This window comes from Thamnophis sirtalis, unplaced genomic scaffold, assembly GCF_051295495.1.
Source record: "Thamnophis sirtalis isolate CommonGarterSnake01/CBP01778 unplaced genomic scaffold, rThaSir2_p1.2 scaffold_5, whole genome shotgun sequence".
In the NCBI taxonomy this organism is placed as follows: domain Eukaryota; kingdom Metazoa; phylum Chordata; class Lepidosauria; order Squamata; family Natricidae; genus Thamnophis; species Thamnophis sirtalis.
The window spans coordinates 108907029-108930406 of record NW_028261385.1 but is presented as its reverse complement, the minus strand read 5'-3'; the positions used below and the strand labels follow the sequence as shown (position 1 = coordinate 108930406).

The following is a 23378-nucleotide window of genomic DNA, read 5'->3' as shown; positions in this document are numbered from 1 at the left end:
GAAGGATGTTTAAACAATTATAGTCAAATGAAAATGGAGATATGATGATGGTAATATGTATAAATATCTAGTTAAAATACTTGAGTTAATATGAATTATGTTTGTTGACTGTGGAAGAGATGCACGAATGCCTTTTTGTAATCAATTGATACACTTTCTACAGTATGTAAAGAAGGATGTGTTGTGTTTGTTTTGAAAATTAAAAATAAAAAAAATTATAAAAAAAGAATAATTCCATAAGGGTGTAACACCAATGGACTATGAGTTTTTTTAAAAAAATATTCTACATAGAGAAGACATATAGCTTTGGGGAACTGTCATCTAAATGCAGAAAAAGATAGGAAGGAGTTTTGATCTGGTCCATGAAGAAATTACTGAGTGATGAAGTGATAATACACGTTTACTATGAAATATATAGTTTATTTGTATTTAATGTATGTCTTATCCTTGATCATAAGACTGAGATCCAGAGTAACCAAGAGCTCCGAAACAGAGATGAGCACCACCCCCTATAGTCAGTAATGGCTTCTGGGCTACAATCTGTAGGCATTCCTCTACCTTTTACATAAATGTGGTTGTCTGCCTGCTTCTGAACCAAGCTTGTGTTTACTTTTTTTTCTAACTTAGCTTCTTCTTCTAAGACAGCTGGGGATGTGGTGGCTTAGTGGCTAAGACGCTGAACTTGTCAATCAGAAAGATCGGTGGTTCGGCAGTTCGAATCCTTAGTGCCATGTAATAGAGTGAGCTCCCATTACTTGTCCCAGCTTCTGCCAACCTCGCAGTTCAAAAGCATGTACAAATGCAAGTGGGAAAATAGGGACCACTTTGGTGGGAAGGTAACAGCATTCCGTGCACCTTGGCGTTTAGTCATGCCGGCCACATGATCGTGGAGATGTCTTTGGACAGCGCTGGCTCTTTGGCTTTGAAACAGAGATGAGCACCGGCCCCTAGAGTCGGGAATGACTAGCACATATGTGCCTTTGCCTTTACCTTACTAAAACAATTTGGTGTTTCCTTGCCCAAACACAACATGATGCGCAAATATTTTCCAAATATAAAGTTAGGAAGGTAGCTAGGAATTTATGTGTTTTGATGGACAAATACAAATTAATTTCATTCTCATTTTAGACATTCAATAATCTTTGGTGTTAATTTCTTTCTCTGAAGCTCCACTATAATTGGTTGCCCAGCCAATAATGAAAGAAAACTCACAGCTGCTCTGGAAAATAGTTTCACAAACTGTTCTTATGGTTAACGAGACCTTCCCCACTCCCTCTCTTGTCCAATTCAATCAAAATCTTTATTTCTGAAATTTTATTTATTTCATCTCTTTCATTCCTTAAAATCAAAAATAAATTTTGGCTACCTTCTGTGTGACATATTTCTTTCCAGTTTTTGTGATTATATCTGTCCCTCAATTGTATTTTCAGTGTTAAACATTCCAAGTAACTTAAATCTCTCAATAGAAGATTTAATTTTCAATCCCTGACTATTCTCCGGACCCTTTTTTGAGTTTAACGTTTTTATTGAGTTATAAGGTAAAATAAGATACAAAATAAAAAAGTAAATAGGAAAGCACTGGGGTTAGGACCCTTCTTTAAAACCTGTTTCAGTTTCTCTGAATCCTTCTCACTGAGTACTTTGACTGAATACTTAGAAGGAAGATGCACCATTTTTTCATGATTTGGAAACTATATTTCTGTTTATTCCAATTTAAATTGTATTTGATCCTTTCTTAGCCACATTATGATACTGATTCATATTTGATTTGTAACAACTACTGTTTCAAATTCTGTCTCACAAGAAAAAGAGCCAAGCCAAATTTATATTTATCTCTTGCTAAATTTAATTCTGTTATTTAGCTGCCCGGTCCTCCGGGATTGGGCGGCCTATAAATTTAATAAATATAAATTTAATAAATAAATATTTCTCAGGCAATTTCTCTAACACATCAAGGTAATTTTAATTTTTTTAAAGAGCTCTTTGACTAGCTATGTCACCCAATTTTGGACAATCTACAGATCTGGTAAATATTCATTTAATCTTTTCATCCATCTCATTAATAAAAATTGTTGAAGAATACAGGACCAATAGTGAATCTTTTGATCAGTTATAGAACACTTTTCCTAAATTGATCAGCACTCTGAGTTTATTTTCAAGTCCCCTATGTATTGACTTAATTATTATATCATTTAGCCCATATTTAATTGAAATATTCACTGTATCAATCACTTTGTTACAAAGAAGATAAATATAAGATATATCTTATTTGTAATCTACAAGAAAGATATCTGATAAAAATAATAAGATTTATTTGGCAATTGTTATTTTCTAGTATTACGTATTTACTTTTAGTAATTATCACATTATTTTTAAAAGTACTATTTAGATCAAGAATCTTACTGGGTAATAATGACAGTCTGACTAGTCTTTAATTACCTGGATCCCCCCCCCCCTTTTCTTCCCCTTTGGAAGATATGCTATTTCTATGGGATTTCTCTATGATAATACATAAAAGTTTATCCAGACCAGTAGCAAATTATAGAAGATAAACATTCAGCCAAACCATCCACCAGAGCATCCCTTTAAAGCTGAAGACAGTAGTGCTAATTTCCACTGTTAAAATGTTTGATATAAATGCATAGTAGCACTGTATATTGACAATGAATTCAAACATAGAAAATTGTATTCTTAGATTGGAAAGTAATTGAAAATATGCACACTTCTGTTCACCCACTAGATTACAGCCTAAATTTGATAGCCAATGTCCTTTTTGTCTTGGTATCATTTTTGATGACTCTAAATTGTTTTGAGATTGGTGGTGTACTTCTTTGTTTTCTATAATTTATTTATTTTTATAGCAAATATCTAAGCTGCTCATCTCATAAAATATGACTTTGGTAGCTTATAAGAATAGTAACAGACCATATTAAAATACAAAATATTAAATATAAATGAAAACAAAAATAAAAAATTAAATATGAAGTGTGAATAAAACATAGCATAAGTAGATTAACAATGTATGTGTCCAGTTATATTATACATGTTAAATCTGAATTTTAGGGAATGATTCAATTTATTCTGACTAACAATAAGGCACAGATAGTATGACAAAACTATAAGAAAAACAACCATGAATTAAATATATGAACACATTGCAATAAAATACAGGCTAAATCTTATTCCAGAAAGATAAACATTTTCAAATCTGTTCAACAACAGCAAATCTTTTCAAGAATTTTGTGGGATCAATATGCAGACAAACTCTGATTAACAAATGAATCTTTTCAGTGTAGAATGATTTAAATAGCAACTCACCTTTAAATGATTGTCTTTCAAGATCTGAGTCTAGATGAATTGGAGGAACAAGATAGGAAACTTGACCATGATGTACTTGCCCTGTTGACAAACAGAACACATGAATTTCTACCCCTTTTATTCATATTGAGAGTCTCAATTCACCTTGCTAATGATATTCAAATTAAGTAATTTAAAGTTTATTATTATATATTAAGGACCCATGAATCTGAAAGCAAGAATAGGCCAAAAGTAATGTGCTAAAAAAAGGAGAAAAAACAATAAGGGAAAGAAGGTTAAAGCTGTGTTATGAGTTAGGGTTAAAGCTTCATCCTGAATCTCCTAATAGTGACAAATAATGTTGTTACCAAATTTCCAGTTCTTATGGTAGCCATACAAATAAAGGTTTACTTCACAATGTAACTTTATAATTTGCATAAAATAATTAAGTTCCACATGTATTGTATTATTTGGTTCCCACAAATCAAGGATGCAAAAACATGGCTTGGTATAAATGTAAAAGAAGTTGGCATGGGGATGATTAATGTTTGAACTCCCTTAAACATTTCATTTATTCAATACTTTGAAGCAAAAGTATTTGATTTTCATTTCCCAAATATTTTTTCAGAAGGCTGATAAACAGATTAGATTGTGATTGTTAAAATGTTTTACCACATAATGAGTTACATATGATAAATACATACAAAACATTGATAAATGTTTTTATATTATTTCATTCTGCCCATTGTTTGCAGACTTGGTTACAGCAGTAATATTCTAATGAACTTAAATCATCCCCATCATTTATAATATAAATTCATATTATAAATGTATTTGTATATCTCTCAGAATTTTGGTTTTGAACATTTTTATTTATTTTGTTTGGAAGCAATGGACTCATCTTTCATCTTATAATTTTATAAATTTTTTCCTGATTAATATTTTTTTAAAAATATACACATTTCTATATATCTACTTGATATACATTTCCCTGATACCAACTTTATTTTGTTCTCATTGAGAATAACAGTTTTAAACCACTTTATGCAAAAATAGTTTAATATGTGCTATTTATCTTATTATAAATGTTTACAGTCTAAGCTATGTATTTGATCTTAAATGATCAACAATATTTTCTTTGAAAATATTCAAAATGTAATAGAAGATAATAATGACCTTTCTTTTTCATTTGTACTGTAAATAATGGAAGAAGCAAATGGTGGAAGATATCAGACCGACATCAACAGGAACAAGGGTTAGAATGAAAAGTCACTGTGTATGAGTTTGGCAGCTATATAAACTTGTTTTATAAACAAATGAACGAATAAAAAGACAGTTAAGCAAATAGACAACTTCAGAAACCAGGTATGTAGGCTTACCATTTTGGGATGATGGAATTCTTTTATCCTGTGAATGAAAACTGACATTTCCAAAATACAGCACAATAAGAACACATTTCTGTGGTAGAAATAAGTGATTAACATCCTCCCCACTTAACCAAGATTCTGTTAGAAAGAGGATCAAAGGTAAAAGAGTGTTCAATCCTCACTTTAATGTGGTCACCAGTAATGAAGATCATATACAGTAAATATCAATATATATCCACTTTTCTGTAACTTAAATTCTTTTGTTTTTTTGGTAAAAAAAAAATCTGCTTTCCAAGAATGTATGTGAGAATTTTGCTATCTTTCTTATTAACTTCCATAAGGGCCTTGATATTTTGGTAAGTAAATAATTTGTCATCCTGAATTACATTAAAGAAAACCGGATTTGGAGCAAACCAGTAAAATATTAAGGGTGTGGAATTTAACAGATTAACAGAGTTGGAAGGGACCTTGTAGGTCATCTAGTCGAATCCTCCCACCCAAGCAGGAGACCCTACACTATTTCTAACATAGGGCAATCAAGTCTCTTCTTGAAAGCTTCCAGTGATGAAGCTCCCACAACTTCTGAAGGGAAGCCATTCCATTGGTTGATTGCTCTCATTGTCAGAAAATTTCTCCTTATTTCCAGGCTGAATCTCTCTTTGTTCAGTTTCCCTCCATTATTCCTTGTTTGGCTTTCAGGTGCTTTGGAAAATAGCTTGACCCCCTCCTTTCTGTGGCAGCTCCTCAAATATTGGAACACTGCTATCATGTCTCTCCTGGTCCTTCTCTTCACTAGACTTGCCATCCTAGTTCCTGCAACCGTTCCATCGTATGTTTTAAATTACCAGCATAGCATATATATTGTATTGTATATGACATTTATAATAAGATTGCCACAGGCAGAAGTTCTGAGTGCATGCTTAGTATAACAAGCATACACATTCATAGAGTGCAAGTTAATTAGTTCAGAAGAGCTGAGACAATCTTAACTGCCAGTGGATGGAAACTTCAGGGATGAAATAGCATTATCCCTCTACTAGCAGCTGGTCTTCAGTTACAGAGAACAAGAGTTTAGGGAAAAGAATGTGTCACATGAAGAGATTGGTAATGAAATACAATGCTTGAAGCCAAACCTGCATCCTCTCAAAATGAGGATATTCTTCTAAATCACAAGGCACATAGTGATCAGCAAACCGATCATGAAAAGTACAGATATGAGTTTGAATGTACAGAATGAGTATAAGTCTGTACAGTGCGCATTGACTTGCCAATTTGCACCAGCTATGCAAATCAAAGATTCTCTAGATAGACAGATAATGACAAATTAGCAATTGTGGTGCATCCCAGTGTTAATGATATGGAAATTGTTTCATGACATTAATTTTACAAATGGAACCTAAGTATAATTTCCCTGACAGAAGACCAGGACTTTCAAGAGAATTTCTTGAAAATGTTTCTCATAATGGACTAAAAAAATAACTTGGTTCCTAGAGTTTTCAAGAGGCACATAAAACTGTGATATAGAGTAAAAAGTAAACATAATATTCAAATTTTCTAGGCCCTTTGGGAACAGTTTGGAAAAAGTCAGACTTCTACAACAGGGCTCCTGAGAACCAGGGGCAAACATTTAGCATTAAAGTTGTTGATTTTCCAATTACAGAAGCCAAGTAAAAATGCAGAATCCCACTCTTTGTGATCATCTCAACTGCAGCCCTTGGGGACACTATCTTAGTTCCTTTAACCTTGCACATATGATTAGGCTGTTGACAGCAGTGTTCTTCCTTAATACTTCTCTCCACATGGTCTTTCCATTGTCACCGTATCGGTCCCAGGTCTTATCCCCTTTTATTGGTTGGCAACAGTCAGTTTAATTATAGAATATATAATCCATTCTAAGTAGACAAAGCACAGTGAAAAAGTAGAATAAAACAGCTAATCAAGAAGGCCATAAGGAACAATGCATAAACCAAAGAGGTGGAGAAGAATAAAGAGTGCTTTTAATCAATATTAGATAGCTCCAAACCATGAACCTGGAGCTAGAAACCTTGATTCAAAAGAAAGCATACTGGAAGCTTAATGGAATGAAAAGACCTAGTACAATACAGTCATCTCTGAATATAAATATAAACTCCAGAAGAAGGATTAGAAAAAAACAGCTGCATGATGTATATCTTCCATATATCAAGTAAACTAGGAAAAATGCCAAATTCTACAGAATAACTCTGGAGGACAATTTCAACATGCCTTCCCACAATAATTTAGTGCTAGGCACAAGCCACTATTTATTAAGCCAAAATGCTCAGGGTCATCTTGAGAGAAAAAATGAATTATTATCTTTGTGGCAGAAGATGCAGGGCAAAATTAGTATTATCAGCAAAGCAAACTGAAGAATCAGGATCTGATGTCAATAAATAGAGCTCTAAACTTTCCTGTCAAATAGAAAACCAGTAAATAATTGGTCTAGGAAGTATTCTTAAATATCCTGAATGTGAAACTGCTGAGCTTCAGTGAAACAATGTAACAGATATGGTCTTAGAGAATGTGTCAGGCCTGTAGTTATGTTCTTTTTAGGATCTTTGGTCTGCCACACTTTCTATTATTTTACTATGCTGTTTCATTAGTGTAGTAGTTGGGAGGGGGGAATAGAAAGGAGTAGAATTGTGGAATGTGTTGTTGTCATTCTTTTCTAGAAGCCCAAGGTCATCTTTTGTGTCTGCACCCCTGCACTTGACCGGAACCAGCTGGGTGGAGATGCCAGCGTGGCCGAAGAAGATTGGACCATGTGATGGATTTATGGGTGTGGGGATAAGATCATGAACTTTCAACTGGGTGGAATCCCAGGAAGTTTTCAGAATTTGGATTTCCATAGATGTGCTAAGATGTCTGGGTTATTAAATTGGAACTTTAAGGATCGTTTTGCCTTGGACTCTGATTTAATTCTGCATGATACTTGGAACGCTGACAGAATGTTATATAGTTCTAGAAAAATACAACATGTCTGATATAATTTCAGTTTTTACAATGGGATACTATGAGGTCCAGGTAACAGCAGCCCTGTTAAATATTCCAAAATTTGAAAATGAATTATTGGAATACCTATAGGACTTAGACTTATATATCATTTTACAGTGCTTTACAGCCCTCTCTAAGCAGTTTACAGAGGAATGGTCTGGCTTTCTGCATCTAAAAGCCTACTTGATCACTAGGGATAAAGATGTAGAGATGTTAGCAGAGATACTCTGTAACTGTTATCATCTGCCTCTTTTGAAAGTATAAACTCTTTCAAAGTTTGTATGTAACATCCCTCTGATTGGGTAGACAGATAATCCTGGAGTTACAGACTTGACAAATGTTAAATGAACAACCTCAAGTAATAGCCAGCCATCCCTGCTCTCCCTAGTGCATTCATTAATGCATGGGTCATTAAGTGGAGCTCAGGGGTGGAAGACATCCTGGGAGACCTAGTGCAGGCACAAACCAGGTTTCCCAAGTCCTTCCCTATTCAAAAGATGTCCCACTGCATAGCTCTTTTGGCAGTGAGAAACAACGGGGAAGGAAAATGCTGGGCATGCCTGCCTTTCCTAATTTTAGCCCTCCTGCCAAGATGTCTGCCTTCCTGAGGCAAAAAAGGACCAGTTCCCTAGCCTTTCAAAGCTTTCTGCCCCATTAGTTGGCCACTGATTAATTGGCTACCGGGAGGCTGCAAGCCTCTCCTGGCTGCCTGTTGCTAGATTTTGGCAAGACAGCCCTGCATGCAAAGACATTAGCTTCAGGATGAGTTTCAGCACCTAACTGCTCTTTTTGTTTCATTTATTAAAGAAATGTCGATATCTGGGGGAGGGAAGGAGTCAGTCAAGGAAAAACTTGCCCTGAAGCTAATGTCTTTGCATGCAGGGCTACCTTGCCAAAGCCCAGCAATTAGTCCTCCAGGAGAGCTTTGCAGCCTCTTGACATCAGCTGACTGAGGCAGAAAACTCTGAGAGCAGCTGCCATTTCTGCAAGGAATCGTCAGAACCTTAAAGTGGGGAAGAGACTTGGGGAACAGGCCCAAACACTGTGGGATCCCATTGGAGCAGAATGGAAGGTAGACAGATGGGATGCTGCAGCATTCCTGTGGCCTGTTGTAAGGGTGAATGACCATAGGGGCACTGCAGCTGTCCTAGCTATGAAACATGGTTATATGTAGTTTTGGGGTGTCAGTCATAACTTTGAATTAAATGGCTTGTCCTTTCTTGAAGAACTTTCATCACTTCCTTCCTCTTTCAGTTGAGCCTTCTTTCTCATCTGTCTGTCTCTTCACTTCATAATGGAGGAGAGCATACTAAGTCTCTTAGTTGTAGACAGAGTACAGTTATTTATTTATTAAACTTATATGTTTCCCATCTTTCCTAGAGGCAAAGGTGGGCTGCTGGGGGTTCGCATGAGTTAGGGCAATCCTCTACCTAGGATTCTGGCCAGTTCGGCAAACCCCCAAATGCCACCCATGGCTGACTCCTCCCACCCCACCCCTCCCTTCCCAGGAGTCTCCATGTGGCCTCCCAGGAGTCTCCATCTGTCAGAAGTAGCTTCCAAATACTCTTCAAGGGTAGCCCCATTTAGAGTGTGCTGCCATAGTCTAGGTGTGAGATGACCAAGGGTTGAGTGACTGAATGCAGGGAATCACAATCCAGGAATGTAGGCTTTCCTATTACCCATATTATTTCCCAAATAAACCTTATCTTTCTTTGCATTCATGCACGTTATCAGCCTCAAGAACCTAATTCTCCTAAGTAGTGTTTCCCTCTGCACTCATTCTTTCTCCTCCTCCTAATACTGTCTAGTATTCCACAACATATGAGGACATCCTATCACCTGTTATGCACTGCTCTATCCATTCTGTACTGCTGTAGTATTTGACAAAGAGCTGGAAGCCACTTTGTGTTTTTTTTGAGCTCAACAGTCTCCCCCTCCTTAAGGGATTGAAAACATTATATCTGTTCTGGGGCAGATGTCTTAAAAATTCAAAAGATGGAATTTTCTCTTCCCCTGTCCTATTACTTCCAAATTTTTGATAAATACAAAAATCCAAATTAAAACATTCAGACAAATGTTTCTTCAACCCTTTCTTGAACCCATTTAGTGAAAAATACCCGTAGTCTTCCTGGGCAATTCCTTCATACTATTCAGCAAGTATGTTATTATTTCATGTCATGCCATATCTTATTTTTACAGTGTTAAAGTGCAGGGCATGGGTTTCTGACATTTTTTTCACAAGCTTGATCCTACTATTCCCAAAGATAAAATCTCAGTCTCTCAAAAGACTCAAAAGATGAGTCTTTTGCTCATCTTCATTAATCTTCTTTCAACCTATTCTACATTTTTTTTACGAGACATACTACTAGAGTCCAGGGGTGGTTTCCTGCCAGTTCTAACCTCTTCTATAGAAGAGGTTCCAGAAATCTACAGTGCCGTTTAGAACCGGTTCCAGCTCCCTCCCCCCATCTGTCCCCACATCAAGACGAAGAGCGAGAGGAGGAATTCTGGGAGTTGAAGTCCACAGGTCTTAAAGCTGTCAAGATTGAATACCCTTGGGGTTTTTTTTCTAAAGGGTTAGGAGTGCAAGGGTCTTGTAACTTGACAACTTTAAGATTTGCGTGCTGCAAATGCCAGAGTTTCTGAGCCAACATTTTGGTTGCTAAGTAAGAGTGTTGTTAAGTGAGTTTCACCACATTTTACAAGTTGGCCATGCCCACCCAGTCACGTGACTGCCAAGCCACTCCCACTGAGACACATGGTTGGAAAGCCACTCCCACCCGGTCACATAGCCGGCAAGCTACTCCCACAAAGCAGGCCACACCCACAGAAGAGGTTCTAAAAGTGTTTGAAACCCTCACTGCTAGAGTCAGAGCTGACCATGAATGGCCTGGAAAGTGAATCCACCAGGCAAATACTATAAAGAAGCTAGACACCATATTGGGAGAAAGCATTAAGAGTGGCATTTACATAAAGTTGCTATGATTTCAACAACTTTATAATGTGACTGTATTCAGACCACGGTGTACAGTTCTGCTCACTTGCACCTCCAAAAGGACATTACAAAGTTGAAAAGCAAAATCACCCAGTACTTATTGCAAGTGCAGCAGTGGGATGGGCTGAGCAATTTCAAAATTGCATGTAATTATCTGTAGCCTATCAGCTGAGGATTTAATATGTATGATATAATCCTTGATGATTTAGGTTGATATTTGGCTACTTTAACTATCATTTACAGTACTGTGTTATACAGCTTTATCCTGGAGTAGGTTTCAGAGTGGTTAAGCACTCTACTACATTTCTAATCTCTTTGGGGGATTTGTTTCTTTCAAATCTCTTTTTGTTTTAGGCTGCTTTATTTTTAACAGTGTAATCCCTTGCACATCTATTCAGTATTCATCCCCACTAAGTACAATGGTGCTTAGTTCCAGGAATTTATGCATAAAATTGCACTTGTAATCTCTGTTTCGGGGCTATTAAATTTTTATCCCAACCCCCATATTTTCATTTCCTCTTATTTCCTTGATTTCTGCTTTGGAGCTGAAAATCACACATTAGATGGAACATTCCAATGTTTCATTTGGTAGGTCAGTGCATTCAACCGTTATTATGTTAGTAACCTTATCCTTCATTTAGTTCTTCATTTTTCAGCAATAAGCTCTCCCTGTAATGGAAAGATTTGTACATTTCAAAGCCACTTGTTTCACAGAATATGAATTTTCCTTCCACTTCTTCACTTGCTGCTTTGCCATAGTGATCTCAAATTTAACTTAAACTTGATTGTCTTCTAAGTAATTGGTATTTCTGTGGGATGTAAGGTGGGCTCTAAGGCCTGCTTTTGGGGGTTATGAGGATTGCCTATAGTTCTGATTTGTGCTTATGAATGCTGAGAAATAATTTACCTGTTTTCCCAATGTGCCTTTCTATATAACACATTTTTATTTCTCCACAATACATTCCTCCTCTCTTAGTATCACCTGTTTTTCTCTCATACTTAGCATAACATTTTCTGTGTTATATCATTAGACTTAATTCAGTTGTTTTTTTGAATCTTTGCTATTCTTCGAACCTAATCCAGATGTAAACCAATTAGACCTTATTTTTATAGACATGTTCCTATCTTTGACTGTAATACACATGAAAAATGAGCACTGCAGCTATGAGTTGTCAGCTGCATGACCAAGGCAAAATCCTAGGAGGTCCAGGCAATCCAATCCAAAGGGAGGATGACAGCTTTAGAGTTTCTTCACCATCAATCTTAATCAAGTAATAGAATAATAGAGTTGTGAGGGACCTTGGAAGTCTTCTACTCCTGCTCAAAAAGACCACCTATATCATTTTAGGTGGGACAAGAAGAGCCAAGGTGGCGCAGTGGTTAAATGCAGCACTGCAGGCTACTGCTAGATCAGCAGTTCAGCGGTTCAAATCTCACCGGCTCAGGGTTGACTCAGCCTTCCATCCTTCCGAGGTGGGTAAAATGAGGACCCAGATTGTTGGGGGCAATATGCTGACTCTCTGTAAACCGCTTAGAGAGGGCTGAAAGCCCTATGAAGCGGTATATAAGTCTACTGCTATTGCTATTGCTATTCATACAATGGCTGTCCAATCTCTTCTTAAAAGCCTCAAGTGATGAAGCACTCAGTTTCTGAGGGTAACCCATTCCATTGGTTGGTTGTTCTCACTGTTGGGAAGTTTCTCCTTAATTTCAGAGTCCTTCTTTCCTGGATTAGTTTTCATAGTTTCTTGTCTTGCCTTCTGATGCCTTGGAAAATAGGTTTACACCCCCTTCTTTGTGGCAGTCCCTCAAATATTGGAACATTGCTATTGTGTTCCCAATAGTCCTTCTTTTGTCTAGACTGGCCATACCCAATTCCTGCAACTGGTCTGCATACATTTTAGGTGGGACAAGAAGACTGGCTGGTAGTAAGAGAAGTATCTGGAAGCATATTGTTACTGCGTCCATCATATTGCCTACCTTTGTTCTAGGTCAGGCCTGGTAAACTCTTGGTTTGCAGGCCAGATGCATCACATGCTGGCCATGCCCACACACAGTTTAGCAAAGGGGAAAAAAGTCCCAATGCGTTATGTGATGCCGCCGTGATGACATGAGTTTGACAGCCCTGCTCTAGGTAATTGAGTCTACAACTAAGCTGCTTTTACTCTTAAGATATTTCTTATAGTCAACTTAAATTTAATTTATTGTAACTTAATTGCATTACAGTTCTACTGCCCAAGTTTTTGAAGAATGCTGTCATGCTCTCTCTGTTTTCAGTCTTTTCTTCAGTATATCCATTCTACTCAATATTTGTTCATGTTGTAAATGAAATAGCATTCATGGTCTTCTCTGTTGTGTCTATACCAGTGGTAGGTTCTTACTGGTTCAGGCGGTTCATTCGAGTAGGTAGTAACTCGGCCAGAAAGACCCCTGAACTGGTTCTATTAGTGGTGCCTATGGCGCCGCCATCTTGTTTTTTGCTTTTGCTGTGCATGAGCGCATAGTGCGTCCCTGAGTGAACCACAGTAACAGAAGCCGGAACCCTACCCCTGGTCTATACCTTATTTAAAATTTGAATGGCAGAATTGGATGAAATACTCTAGATGGGGTTTGATTAGGGTGAATTAAAGTGAACCTCTATGTTTTTGTGAGCTGAAAACAGTGTTTCTATTAATTCAGTCTAAAATTGAGTTAGCTTTCAATGCAGCTGCTTCTCAGTTGTTATTCCTGTCGCGCTTGTTACAAATGACAATTTGATTATGACAAGAAACAATTTATATAAGGGCTGGCTTCTTCTGCCCCATATCTATGCATCTGTTTTATTGATTTTCTGTTTGGCTTCAGTCTTATGTTGGGACTCCTTTTGCAGAGTCAGTTATAAATAATAACATTAGCATGTCTAATGTTCTAATTAGAATTGGGCAAAAGAGCCCAAATTCTTTCTGCTCACTATAACATGCATTAAAAAAAACAAAAACAAAAAAACTCAGCCTTTGTTGTCACAAATCACCTAATATAGGTGTATTTTTCTGCACTTTTATTCATACATTTATAAACAACTTTCCTGTATACAAATTATTTTATGCAACCCCCACATTGATATACCTTTCCCAAATGTTTATTACTCCTCATACAACTTTCTAAAATGTGTGTTATATTTTTTTTTAATTTTGTGGCATGAAAGAAATATGTAACACAACTTCTTTTATACTTCAAATTGTAATCAAGAAAGTAGAAAAGACCCAGCAGACATTGAAATATTGCCATCTTAACATATTGCTGCTTTGGACAATTATTCCTTCAGAAAGGATATTAGAAGCAACTGCCCATGCAGAAGAACTACAGGTTCATCAGTTGTGAAGATGGTCACATCATCTTTCTCCCTCTACTTGCAGAAAAAAAAACTTGATAGAAAAAACTGGAAATGTAAAACTACACCTGAGACAAGTAATTTCAGTCTGTATTACAGCTATGTAAAACAATATTTATAAGGCCATTTCTTAAATACTTTCTGAAGCTTACTTTTGAACTGTGAGCCCTTTCCCTCACAGCTGGGTAACATTAAAAATTGATCAGCAATTTCCCCTTACTTCCAAATGTATTATCTTTTGTTCTTGTTTTTAAAATGTAAACATAAGGGCAAGGATTGGACAGTTCTTTGATCTTCAGATTCCTTTTGGGTCTTTTCAGCTCTAAAAATGGTAAGAAATACTTTAAACACTTGCCTAGCTATTTACATATTCATCATTGATACATACTCAAGGAATACCTACATACATAAACTTGTCAATGCTATTTTAGTCAGCATGTATATAAACCTGTATCATTTTTATGTGCTTTATCATGAATTTAGTCAAAACAGGTATGCTGGCACTTCAGAAGATACTATAATGTTTGCAGCTTGTTGATTTTATTAATATTTAATTTCCTTAAAAAGATAATAATCTACCTTAAGACAAACTTAAGTATAAAATAAATATTTTTTATTTTTTTGTAGAAATATATTTTAGGACTAATATATCTTTCCAACTACCCTGAGATTTTGTTGTTTGCTTTTATTTTCTAGTTATATTCCACTTTTTCTCAATATAACACTTTTACATTAACATTGTCCCCTCTTTGAAATTATTATTAGAGAAGTTAAATATAGTTTTTATTGTATATAAGTGGCGGGTGCAGTGGTTCAGTGGTTAAAGATGCTGAACTTGTTAGCTGGAAGGGTGAGAACCCAGGTTTGAGACCCAATTGCTGTGCAATGGGTGAGCCCCTGTTACTTGCCCTAGCTGCCACATAGCAGTTCAGAAGCCTGCAAATGTGAATAGATAAATAGGTACCACTTTGGTGGGAAGAAAACAGTGTTCTGGGCATCTTGGCATGCAGTCATGCTGGCAATATGACTGGCCACATGACCACAGAAATGTCTTTGGACAACACTGGCTCCGATGGCTAAGAAATACCACTCCCTTGAGTCAGACATTACTGGACAGGGGAAACCTTTACTGTATGTAAGGTTAAATAGTATTAATTACTGTGGTTGTATTTCCATTCTTCCAAATTTGCTGCAGATGGCATAGCTGAGGAAACTGTCTATTTTTATGGGAACATATTAGCAATTTCATTTACTGATAGCTAGATTCATATCAAAGTGATTATCCTGTATTTTTCATCCTATGGTGATCTTCCTTGGTGACTATCTGATACATAGTCACCAAGGAAGATCACCATACTATGTATCAACATTACTATGTTTCAGAATTTTACATTGCATTGGACTAGAAGTTTATATTGGGGGTTGGACTAGAAGTCCTCCAAGTTCTCTTCTAAGACTGTTATTCTGAATTCTGTATTCTTTATCTACACTTGGAGGTTCTTTGAGATAATTTATGCAACTTTTCCTAATGTAAACTATTGATAACAAAATGATCAATAAATGCTTATTTTTATACAACCTCATTTAATAAATGGCTTTGAACAATATTTATTTAAATAAATATATTTTCATAATATATGCTGTTTTGTTCAAAGATTTTGAGCCAAGAATAGACTACCATACAATATTGCTCCTTATCAGACGCCTGGCAATTTAATGTAAAATAACCTAAAAGCAAATTCCATTTGCATTCTTATTTAGGACCTACTAGAAAATATAATTCTAAAAGTATGGAGTCATTTGAGAGTGAGGTGACACACAAAGCAATGGGGCCAAAGCTAATATTGACTGACGAGAAAATGAGAGGATGATTTATTACATATAACTCTTCTTCCTCCCAAGAGGAATAATATTTCTGCACACATTTATATTTGATTGCATGTGCACCTGGAGGCCAGGCCTTGACCCAAAAATAAATTTGTATTATTTCAATCATTTAAAATAAAGCTGGAATGGACCTTGGAGATCTTCTAGTCCAAACCACTGCTCAAGAAGAGACCCTATACCAGCGATGGTGAACCATTTTTGGTTCGTGTGCCATAAGGGGAGAGAACGCAGGGGGCAGGTGTCGTGCACAGGCTACACCCATAATGCAACATGCGACCCCACAGTGCGCATGCGTGCATGAAAGGTGCTCCCCCATTTTTTTCATGCTTTTTTCGCTCTCCCCAGGTTCCAGAGGCTTTATAGGAACCTGGGGAGGGCGAAAACAGCCTCCCTCGCCCTCCCCCCCAGAGGCCCTTCAGAGGCTTCAGGGACCTTCAGGAGGCTTCCCTGAAGCCTCCGGAGGACTAAAAAGGAGCCTACGAGCAAACAGGAAGTCACTTCCAGTTTGCTCATAGGATCATTTTTAGTCCTCTGGAGGCTTCAGGGAAGCCTCCTGAAGGTCCCTGAAGCCTCCGGAGGGCTTAAACCGACCCTATGAGCAAACCGGAAGTGCATTCCTGAACTTCCGGTTTGCCCATAGGGCCGTTTTTTGGCGCTCTGGAAACTTCAGGGAAGCTCCTGAAGCCTCCAGGGGGCGGGGGGAGGCTCCTTTCACCCTCCCCAGGCTTCTATAAAGCCTCTGGAGCCTGGGAAGGGTGAAAAATGGCTTTAAAAAAGGCTGAACCCTGCTGACAGGGCAACGCCTTGTATGCCCTGACAAACGGCTCCGTGTGCCACCAATCTCAGCCCTATACCATTTCAGATAGGTAGTTGTCCAGTCTTTTCTTAAAAACCTCTGGCGATAAAGCATCCACAACTCCTGAAGGCAAGCTGTATCACTGGTTGTACTGTTAGAAAATTTCTCTTTAATTCCAAGTTGCTTTTCTCCTTGATTTGTTCCCACCCATTGTTTCTTGTCTTGCCTTCTGCTGCTTTGGAAAATAAGCTGCTCTCTTCTTCTGTGCGGCAAAAAATACTGCTATCATGTCACCAATAAATAATATTTGTAGTTGAGGGTTGAAATGAGGGGTCCTTGGTCCTCTCTGAGCTTGCATGGGTTTTTTTGCAGATGTTTCATTACTTAACTAGGTAACAGCATCAGTGCTAGTAAAAAGTGCTGTTTGCTGTCAGTATTATATCACCGCTAGTCCAGGGGTGGGTTTCAATTTTTTAACTGAGTATGGCCTGGCAGTCATGTGACTGGGTGGGCGTGGCCAACTTGATATCACTCACCAGGAGATGTCATGGATTGGGTAAAATGTGGTGAATCTCACTTAACAATGCTCTTGCTTAGCAACCAAAATTTTGGGTTCAATTGTAGTAATAAATTAAGGACTATCTCTGCCTTCCTCTGCATGGCAGTCTTGTCCTAGTAAACTTCCCCTTTCTGGCAATTTTCCTCTCTGTTAGAGGACACAAAATAATCCAGACAATGTAAGGTTTCCTGCTGCAGCAGGGGGTTGGACTAGATGACTTCTGAGCCCTAAATTGCTGTGCTGTTTTCTTTCTTTCTTTCTTTCTTTCTTTCTTTCTTTCTTTCTTTCTTTCTTTCCTTCCTTCCTTCCTTCTTTCCTTCCTTCTTTCTCCCTTCCCTCTGTGGAAAGCACCCCTCCTCCAAATAACTGCTGAATGTCACTTTGCAAACCTCCTCCTGAGCAGCTTTTCAATTTAAAGCAGGACTCCAAAGTTTGCAGCTTTAAGACTTGTGGACTTCAACTCCCAGAATTCCACAGCCAGGCATGCTCAGTTCCAATTTAAAGCAAGAGCATTTGTTTTTCTCCTTTGCTGAATCTCCTGGCTGAAAAGTGAGTTTCCTTCCTGCTTTCTTTCTTTTTCTTTTTCTTTCTCTCTTTCTCCCTTCCCTCCCTCCCTCTTTCTCTCTCTCACTTTTTAAAGTTGTTTGTCCCCTTTCCTGAAGTGGCAGGGAAAAAAACTTTTAAAAAAAGCTTCTGATGAAGTTTCTGACAGGAGAACAGGTTTGGGGGCGTGGCCACGCCACCATTACTATAGTCCTATCTGGTATGCCAGATTTTCACTACCTCTTCTGACGTGCCGGACTGTACCGGGATGAACCCCCTCTACACTAGTCCTTTTTTTCTCTAGAATTGGGCCATACCCAATTCCTGCAATTGTTCTTCATATGTCTTTATTTCGAGGACCTTCTTAATCATCTTAGTTGCTCTTCTTTGCACTTTTTCCAAAGTCACAGCATATTTTTTGTAATGTGGTGACCAAAACTGGTTGCAGTATTCTAGGTGTGGTCTTACTATGGATTTAAAAAGTGGTACTAATCCTTCATATGACTTTGATTCTATGCCTCTGTTTATACCCCAAAGATTGCATTCGCTTTTTTGGTTGCTGTCACACACACACAAAGTGAATACAATCTTGGGGTATAAACAGAGGCATAGAATCAAAATCATGTGAAGGATTAGAATTTCAATGAATAGCTACTATTCAAATAAATTCCTTATGAAATATGGCACCCTATTTTCAAAATTAATTGAGTTCTGCATTTGAGAACCATTCTTGCTCACCCATGAAAAATATTAATATTACACACTTACATTCCTTTATTTTTCTTGCAAGAAATAGCAAAGAAGAAAAATCCCAGGATAGAGATGGGGAAGAGAAATTGATGAATGCACATGGAACAGAAGGAAAGTGAAAATGTAAGAGAATCAGGACAGGGAAGTGGGGGGGGGAATGGAAAATGAAAAACTTTGTCAGCCATATCTTGAAACAATGTTGAGTGTAAATCATAATTTTGGTACTGCTGTTTTGGTAAATACAGGTATAACTTGCAGATGCAAGATTTTTCATACAATCTGCAGGGCTAACATCATTTACACATTTTTTTTTAAAATAGTTCTTGAATAGTTTTAGTTTCTCACTGAAACTAAGAACTTTGGGGGGAAATGCCATATCCATCTCTGGTTTAGAGTATTTATTTATCCAAACTATTGAATTGTCCTTGAAAGAGAAATATCTGAGAGGTCTTTGGGTAATCCAAGAGGAAATCCACTCCAGTTTAACCAATTTTGATTTACAGTACATCTATGCATATAATAAAAAAACAGGTCTGAAATTTGACCATCAGAGGAAAATGTGGTATGATTAAGGATCAAGGTTCATTGAAAAAGGTGACCAAAAATTTAGGGATATTTTTATTTATTGTTCTTATTAATTCATATTCGCTACCCGGAGTTGCCTTTGATGATATGGGTGGCTATATACATTTGATTAACAAATAATTTTTTAATTACCAGTTTGAGAAGAAAAATTACTAATCCATATAATACACTTGATTTTAGTCAAAAGTCAGTGTGTGTTTGTGTTTGTGTGTGTGTGTGTGTGTTTGTGTGTGTTTGTACACTTAATGGTTTCTTCTGATATGAAAATCATTTATTCCTTTCCGCTAACCTTCCTCTTTGGCTACCAGAAACTATTTCAGAAACACAAGACTAGATTCTATAGCTTCATAAAGGCCCCTGTGAAAATCAGTGAGGATATTCTATTCTCTGAAACATAGAAACAAAATCCAGAATAGGACATTTTTTAATTGGTCAGTTTGTCTAATAATACTGGCAATATTCCTACATATTGCTTGATGAATTTAACTATTCCAATTCATAAAGAAAGAAATAGAATGCAAACCTAAATATTTTAAGCCAATTAATTGATTTAAAAGTCCTTAAAATGAATAGTAAATCTCTTCTCTATTAATATAAATAAAGGAAAGAAGAAAATAATTTCTGAATGAAAATCAGGGAGGTAGGAAGGACAATTATCACTGCTTTACTCTGCAGTAATTGTTAATAATAGGTTTAATAATAAAATATGATCTTAAGTCACGTACAGAGCAACATTCAGAGGGGATAGAATATTATTGTCATAATCTAATTTACAGTTCAACAATATGCTAACATGCAAATAGCAAATAACCAAAACTAATTAAATTGTTTTGGATAACTGCTGTTTAAACAATATTGCAAAACTTACCAATTTAGAAATTTCTGGACTTTTATTAAATAAAAGTAAGGATATATTTACAAAGGGGAGAGGGCACAATAAGAAAGAATTGGAGAATTTCTACAAGTAGTGACAGCAGTTAAATTCCATTATTTCAACACCTCATATTATTTCACATTAAGGGATGTACTGACCTATAGGGTATTACAGCTTTCCTCAAATAAGATTGATGGCCAAACCAAAGGCCCTTCATTTTTTTGGGACTTTTAAATTAGAGATTATAATTTCCCAATGATAAAGGGTTTTTTTCTAGCAATCTAAGTATAAGGTAATAAAGGAGAGCATGCAGGTTCTTCATGCATAGTGCCCCAAAAATGTTGATCAAGAGTAATTTCTTTTCTGTGAAATTCCATTGAAACTAAGCACGTGGGGAAATGTGTGAAATAAATGTTTTTCTTTCTAAAATGTCCTTAATATATTTGCCAAACTATCCAAAAGGATTAAACAAGTCAGGCAGATGGGGCAAAAATCAATTTTAACCAAGATTATATAAATATATCCTCTGGTAATTCTCTATTCAACATTAAATTTGCAATGCATTTCTTATTTTAAATATGTTTCTAAGATGGTTATGTAGTAGAACATAACTTGCTTGATAGTGGCTTCCTTTAATTTGCCATACACATTTAGCTTGCCCTTTAGTAAATACCAAGGCTTTCCTATTTTGTAAAGTGATTCCTCATTAAAATAGGTGGCAAGAACGTAGTTTCCAAATAAATAAATGATTATTGGAAATATCTCTGCAAGTGTTCTAGACTTTGTTTGGCTTTGACTTAATAATCTATAATTGCCAGCCAAAGCACCTGCAATTAATAGACTATAAGCACTGATTCCAAAGTCACACCAGTGCCATACAGATAAAATAAAATCCTTAAATATTTTATTTTATTTTCTATTGTATTTTTACTTGTTTCATGTGCTTATTATGTTTGCATCTTATATTTTGTTGTTTTTCTTTTTTTCTATTACTATTTAAAAAGCAATAAAAATACATTACATTAGAAATACATTAGAAAAGTTTAGAACCGAGGGTATTAAAAACCTTAAAAAAGGATTCTTTTTTGTCCCCTTTTCTTTTCAAATAAAAAAAAAATCTAGTATTTTAGCTTCCATCTCTTCAGTTTCCTCCCCTCTATTTATTCTGGACTAGAAAGTACTTATTTTTACATATATTAATAATAGTGTCATGACTCATCTTCCCTCAACTCAATTAGGTCTGATGGTAGATTCACAAAGACAGGTGAATTCTGCAAATAAGAATTAGTAATCAATCACTTGAACACCAAAATAGTTACCGTACCTTAAAGTTAAAAAAAAAAAGAACATGGGGCCAGAACAGTCAACATACATTTTATTTCTAATTGGGCTGAGCCTGGAGCCAATTTAGATTTGGTGAGGCCTTAAACTATATAAAGCTAGGAAGCTATATATAGAGTTCTGCCTTGGCTGCAGTGCTCTTCAACATCTTCATAAATGATCTAGATGAGGATTAGAAAGGGAACTCAACAAATTTGCGGAAGATACCAAACCATGGCAAATTGCTAACAGCCTGAAAGATAAACCCATGATTCAGAATGATCTTGATAGATTTGAGCAGTAGGCCCTAGACAACAAGATACAGTTCATTGGAGAGAAAAGCAAGGTTTTGCTATTTGGCAGCAAAAAAGCAAAAGCACAGCTATAGAATAGGCAGTACATGGCTCAAAACTAGTAACTGTGAAAGTGGTCTTGGTGGACCCCCACTTTAGTATGAGCCAGCAGTGTATTGCAGCTGCCAACAAAGCCAAGGCAGTTCTAGGATGCATCAACAAAGGGATATAGTATCAAGATCAAGAGAAGTGATAGTACTGCTCTATACTGCGTTAGCAAGGCCATACTTGGAATACTGGATCCAATTCTGGTCACCACAGTACAAAAAAGAGGCTGAGGCCCTAGTGCAGAGAAATGCAATAAAGATCATAAAGGGTCTGGAGGCTACACTATATGATGAAATGTTAAAGGAACTACGTATGTCTGGCCTAGTGAAGAGAAGGCTTATTGGGGGTGAAATGAAAGCTATCATCCAGTACTTGAGAGCCTTTTACAGGGAGGAGAGTATCAACTTACCCCCACCCCCCCAAAAGCAAATATGAACAAAACAAGAAGCAATGAACGGAAGTCCAATCTGGAACTAAGAAGAAATTTCCTGACAGGCTTAGTGGCTAAGCCCAGATCAACTGAGCTTGTTGATCTGAAGGTCAGCAGTTCAGTGATTTGAATCCCTAGCGCCGCATAATGGAGTGAGCTCCTGTTACTTGTCCCAGCTTTGAAAGCACCTAAAAAATGCAAGTACAAAAATAGGGTGGGAAGGTAACAGTGCTCAGTGCACCTTCAGTGTTTAGTCATTCCGGCCACATGACCACAGAGATTTCTTCAGACAGCGCTGGCTCTTTGGCTTAGAAACGGAGATGAGCATCACTATAATATCATATGGTACTTAGTCTAACTCATCTGCTACACAATGAATGATTTTTCATCTTCCCACATTAAAAAATTTATGTAAAGAATAGATAATAATAAGGCCCAAGGGCCTTACACAAAATAAGTTTTTGAAGAAAACTTTGAAGAATTTGGGCTTTTCCCCCCTGGGCTTCCAGCAATATTCCTACGTGTACCATGTATAATAGCAAGAATTAATAAATCAGTATTATAACCTTGAAAGATGATGCTTCAAATGCCAAGATATCACTTATCTATTTTATACTGTCAAAAATAGTTGGGATCAAGAGGCCGAGTTCAAATTTGTCAATCAAGAGCAAATCTGAATTATATTACTCCTGCCCTGAATGTATTTATTTATAATAGAGTCAACCCACAGAGCCAGATTTATGACTATGATTTGGGGCTAACTTGGAAATCATCAACAGCTTCATTTTTTCAAATGGTATCATAAATTTAAAAGCAAGCAAGATAAATCACCCTATTTTCCAAATTTATTATTCCCTTTCTTGCATTAAAATGTATCTCAGGCCTCCAATACCCTCTATGGCAGCAATGGCTAACCTTGTTGTCGAGGTGTGCCAAAAGCGGGGCAAGCGTGGGATGGCGCACGTGCCCACACCCATAATGCAATGCCCCTTTCCCCATGCATGCGTGCACAACACCCACCCACCCCGCACATGTGCGCAGGCCTCACTGAAGTCTCCGGATGTCCGGGAGGCATGTTGGGCCATTTTTTGCACTCCGCAGACTTCAGGGAAGCCCCCTGAACCCTCTGGAGGGAGAAAAAGAGCCCAACAGGAAACCAGAAGTTTGTTGCCTAACTTCCGGTGGGCCCTGT

At 37.0% G+C, this 23378-nt stretch overlaps 1 protein-coding gene and 1 long non-coding RNA gene across 21 annotated transcripts in view; one reads left to right on the top strand and one right to left on the bottom strand.

The window, feature by feature from the left end:
• ADGRL3 (adhesion G protein-coupled receptor L3) overlaps positions 1-23378 on the bottom strand; it is a 540567-nt gene that overhangs the window by 209223 nt on the left and 307966 nt on the right. For all 20 annotated transcript variants that reach the window (XM_087716492.1, XM_087716493.1, XM_087716494.1 and 17 more), the window contains one exon: positions 3319-3399. In XM_087716492.1, coding sequence (XP_087572618.1) covers positions 3319-3399 — 81 coding nt within the window. The remainder of the gene's footprint in view (positions 1-3318; positions 3400-23378) is intronic.
• Positions 18622-23378, top strand: part of LOC148045540 (uncharacterized) — a 99812-nt gene continuing 95055 nt past the window's right edge. Inside the window, exon 1 of the long non-coding RNA XR_015696782.1 lies at positions 18622-18699. This is a non-coding gene — a long non-coding RNA (uncharacterized LOC148045540). The remainder of the gene's footprint in view (positions 18700-23378) is intronic.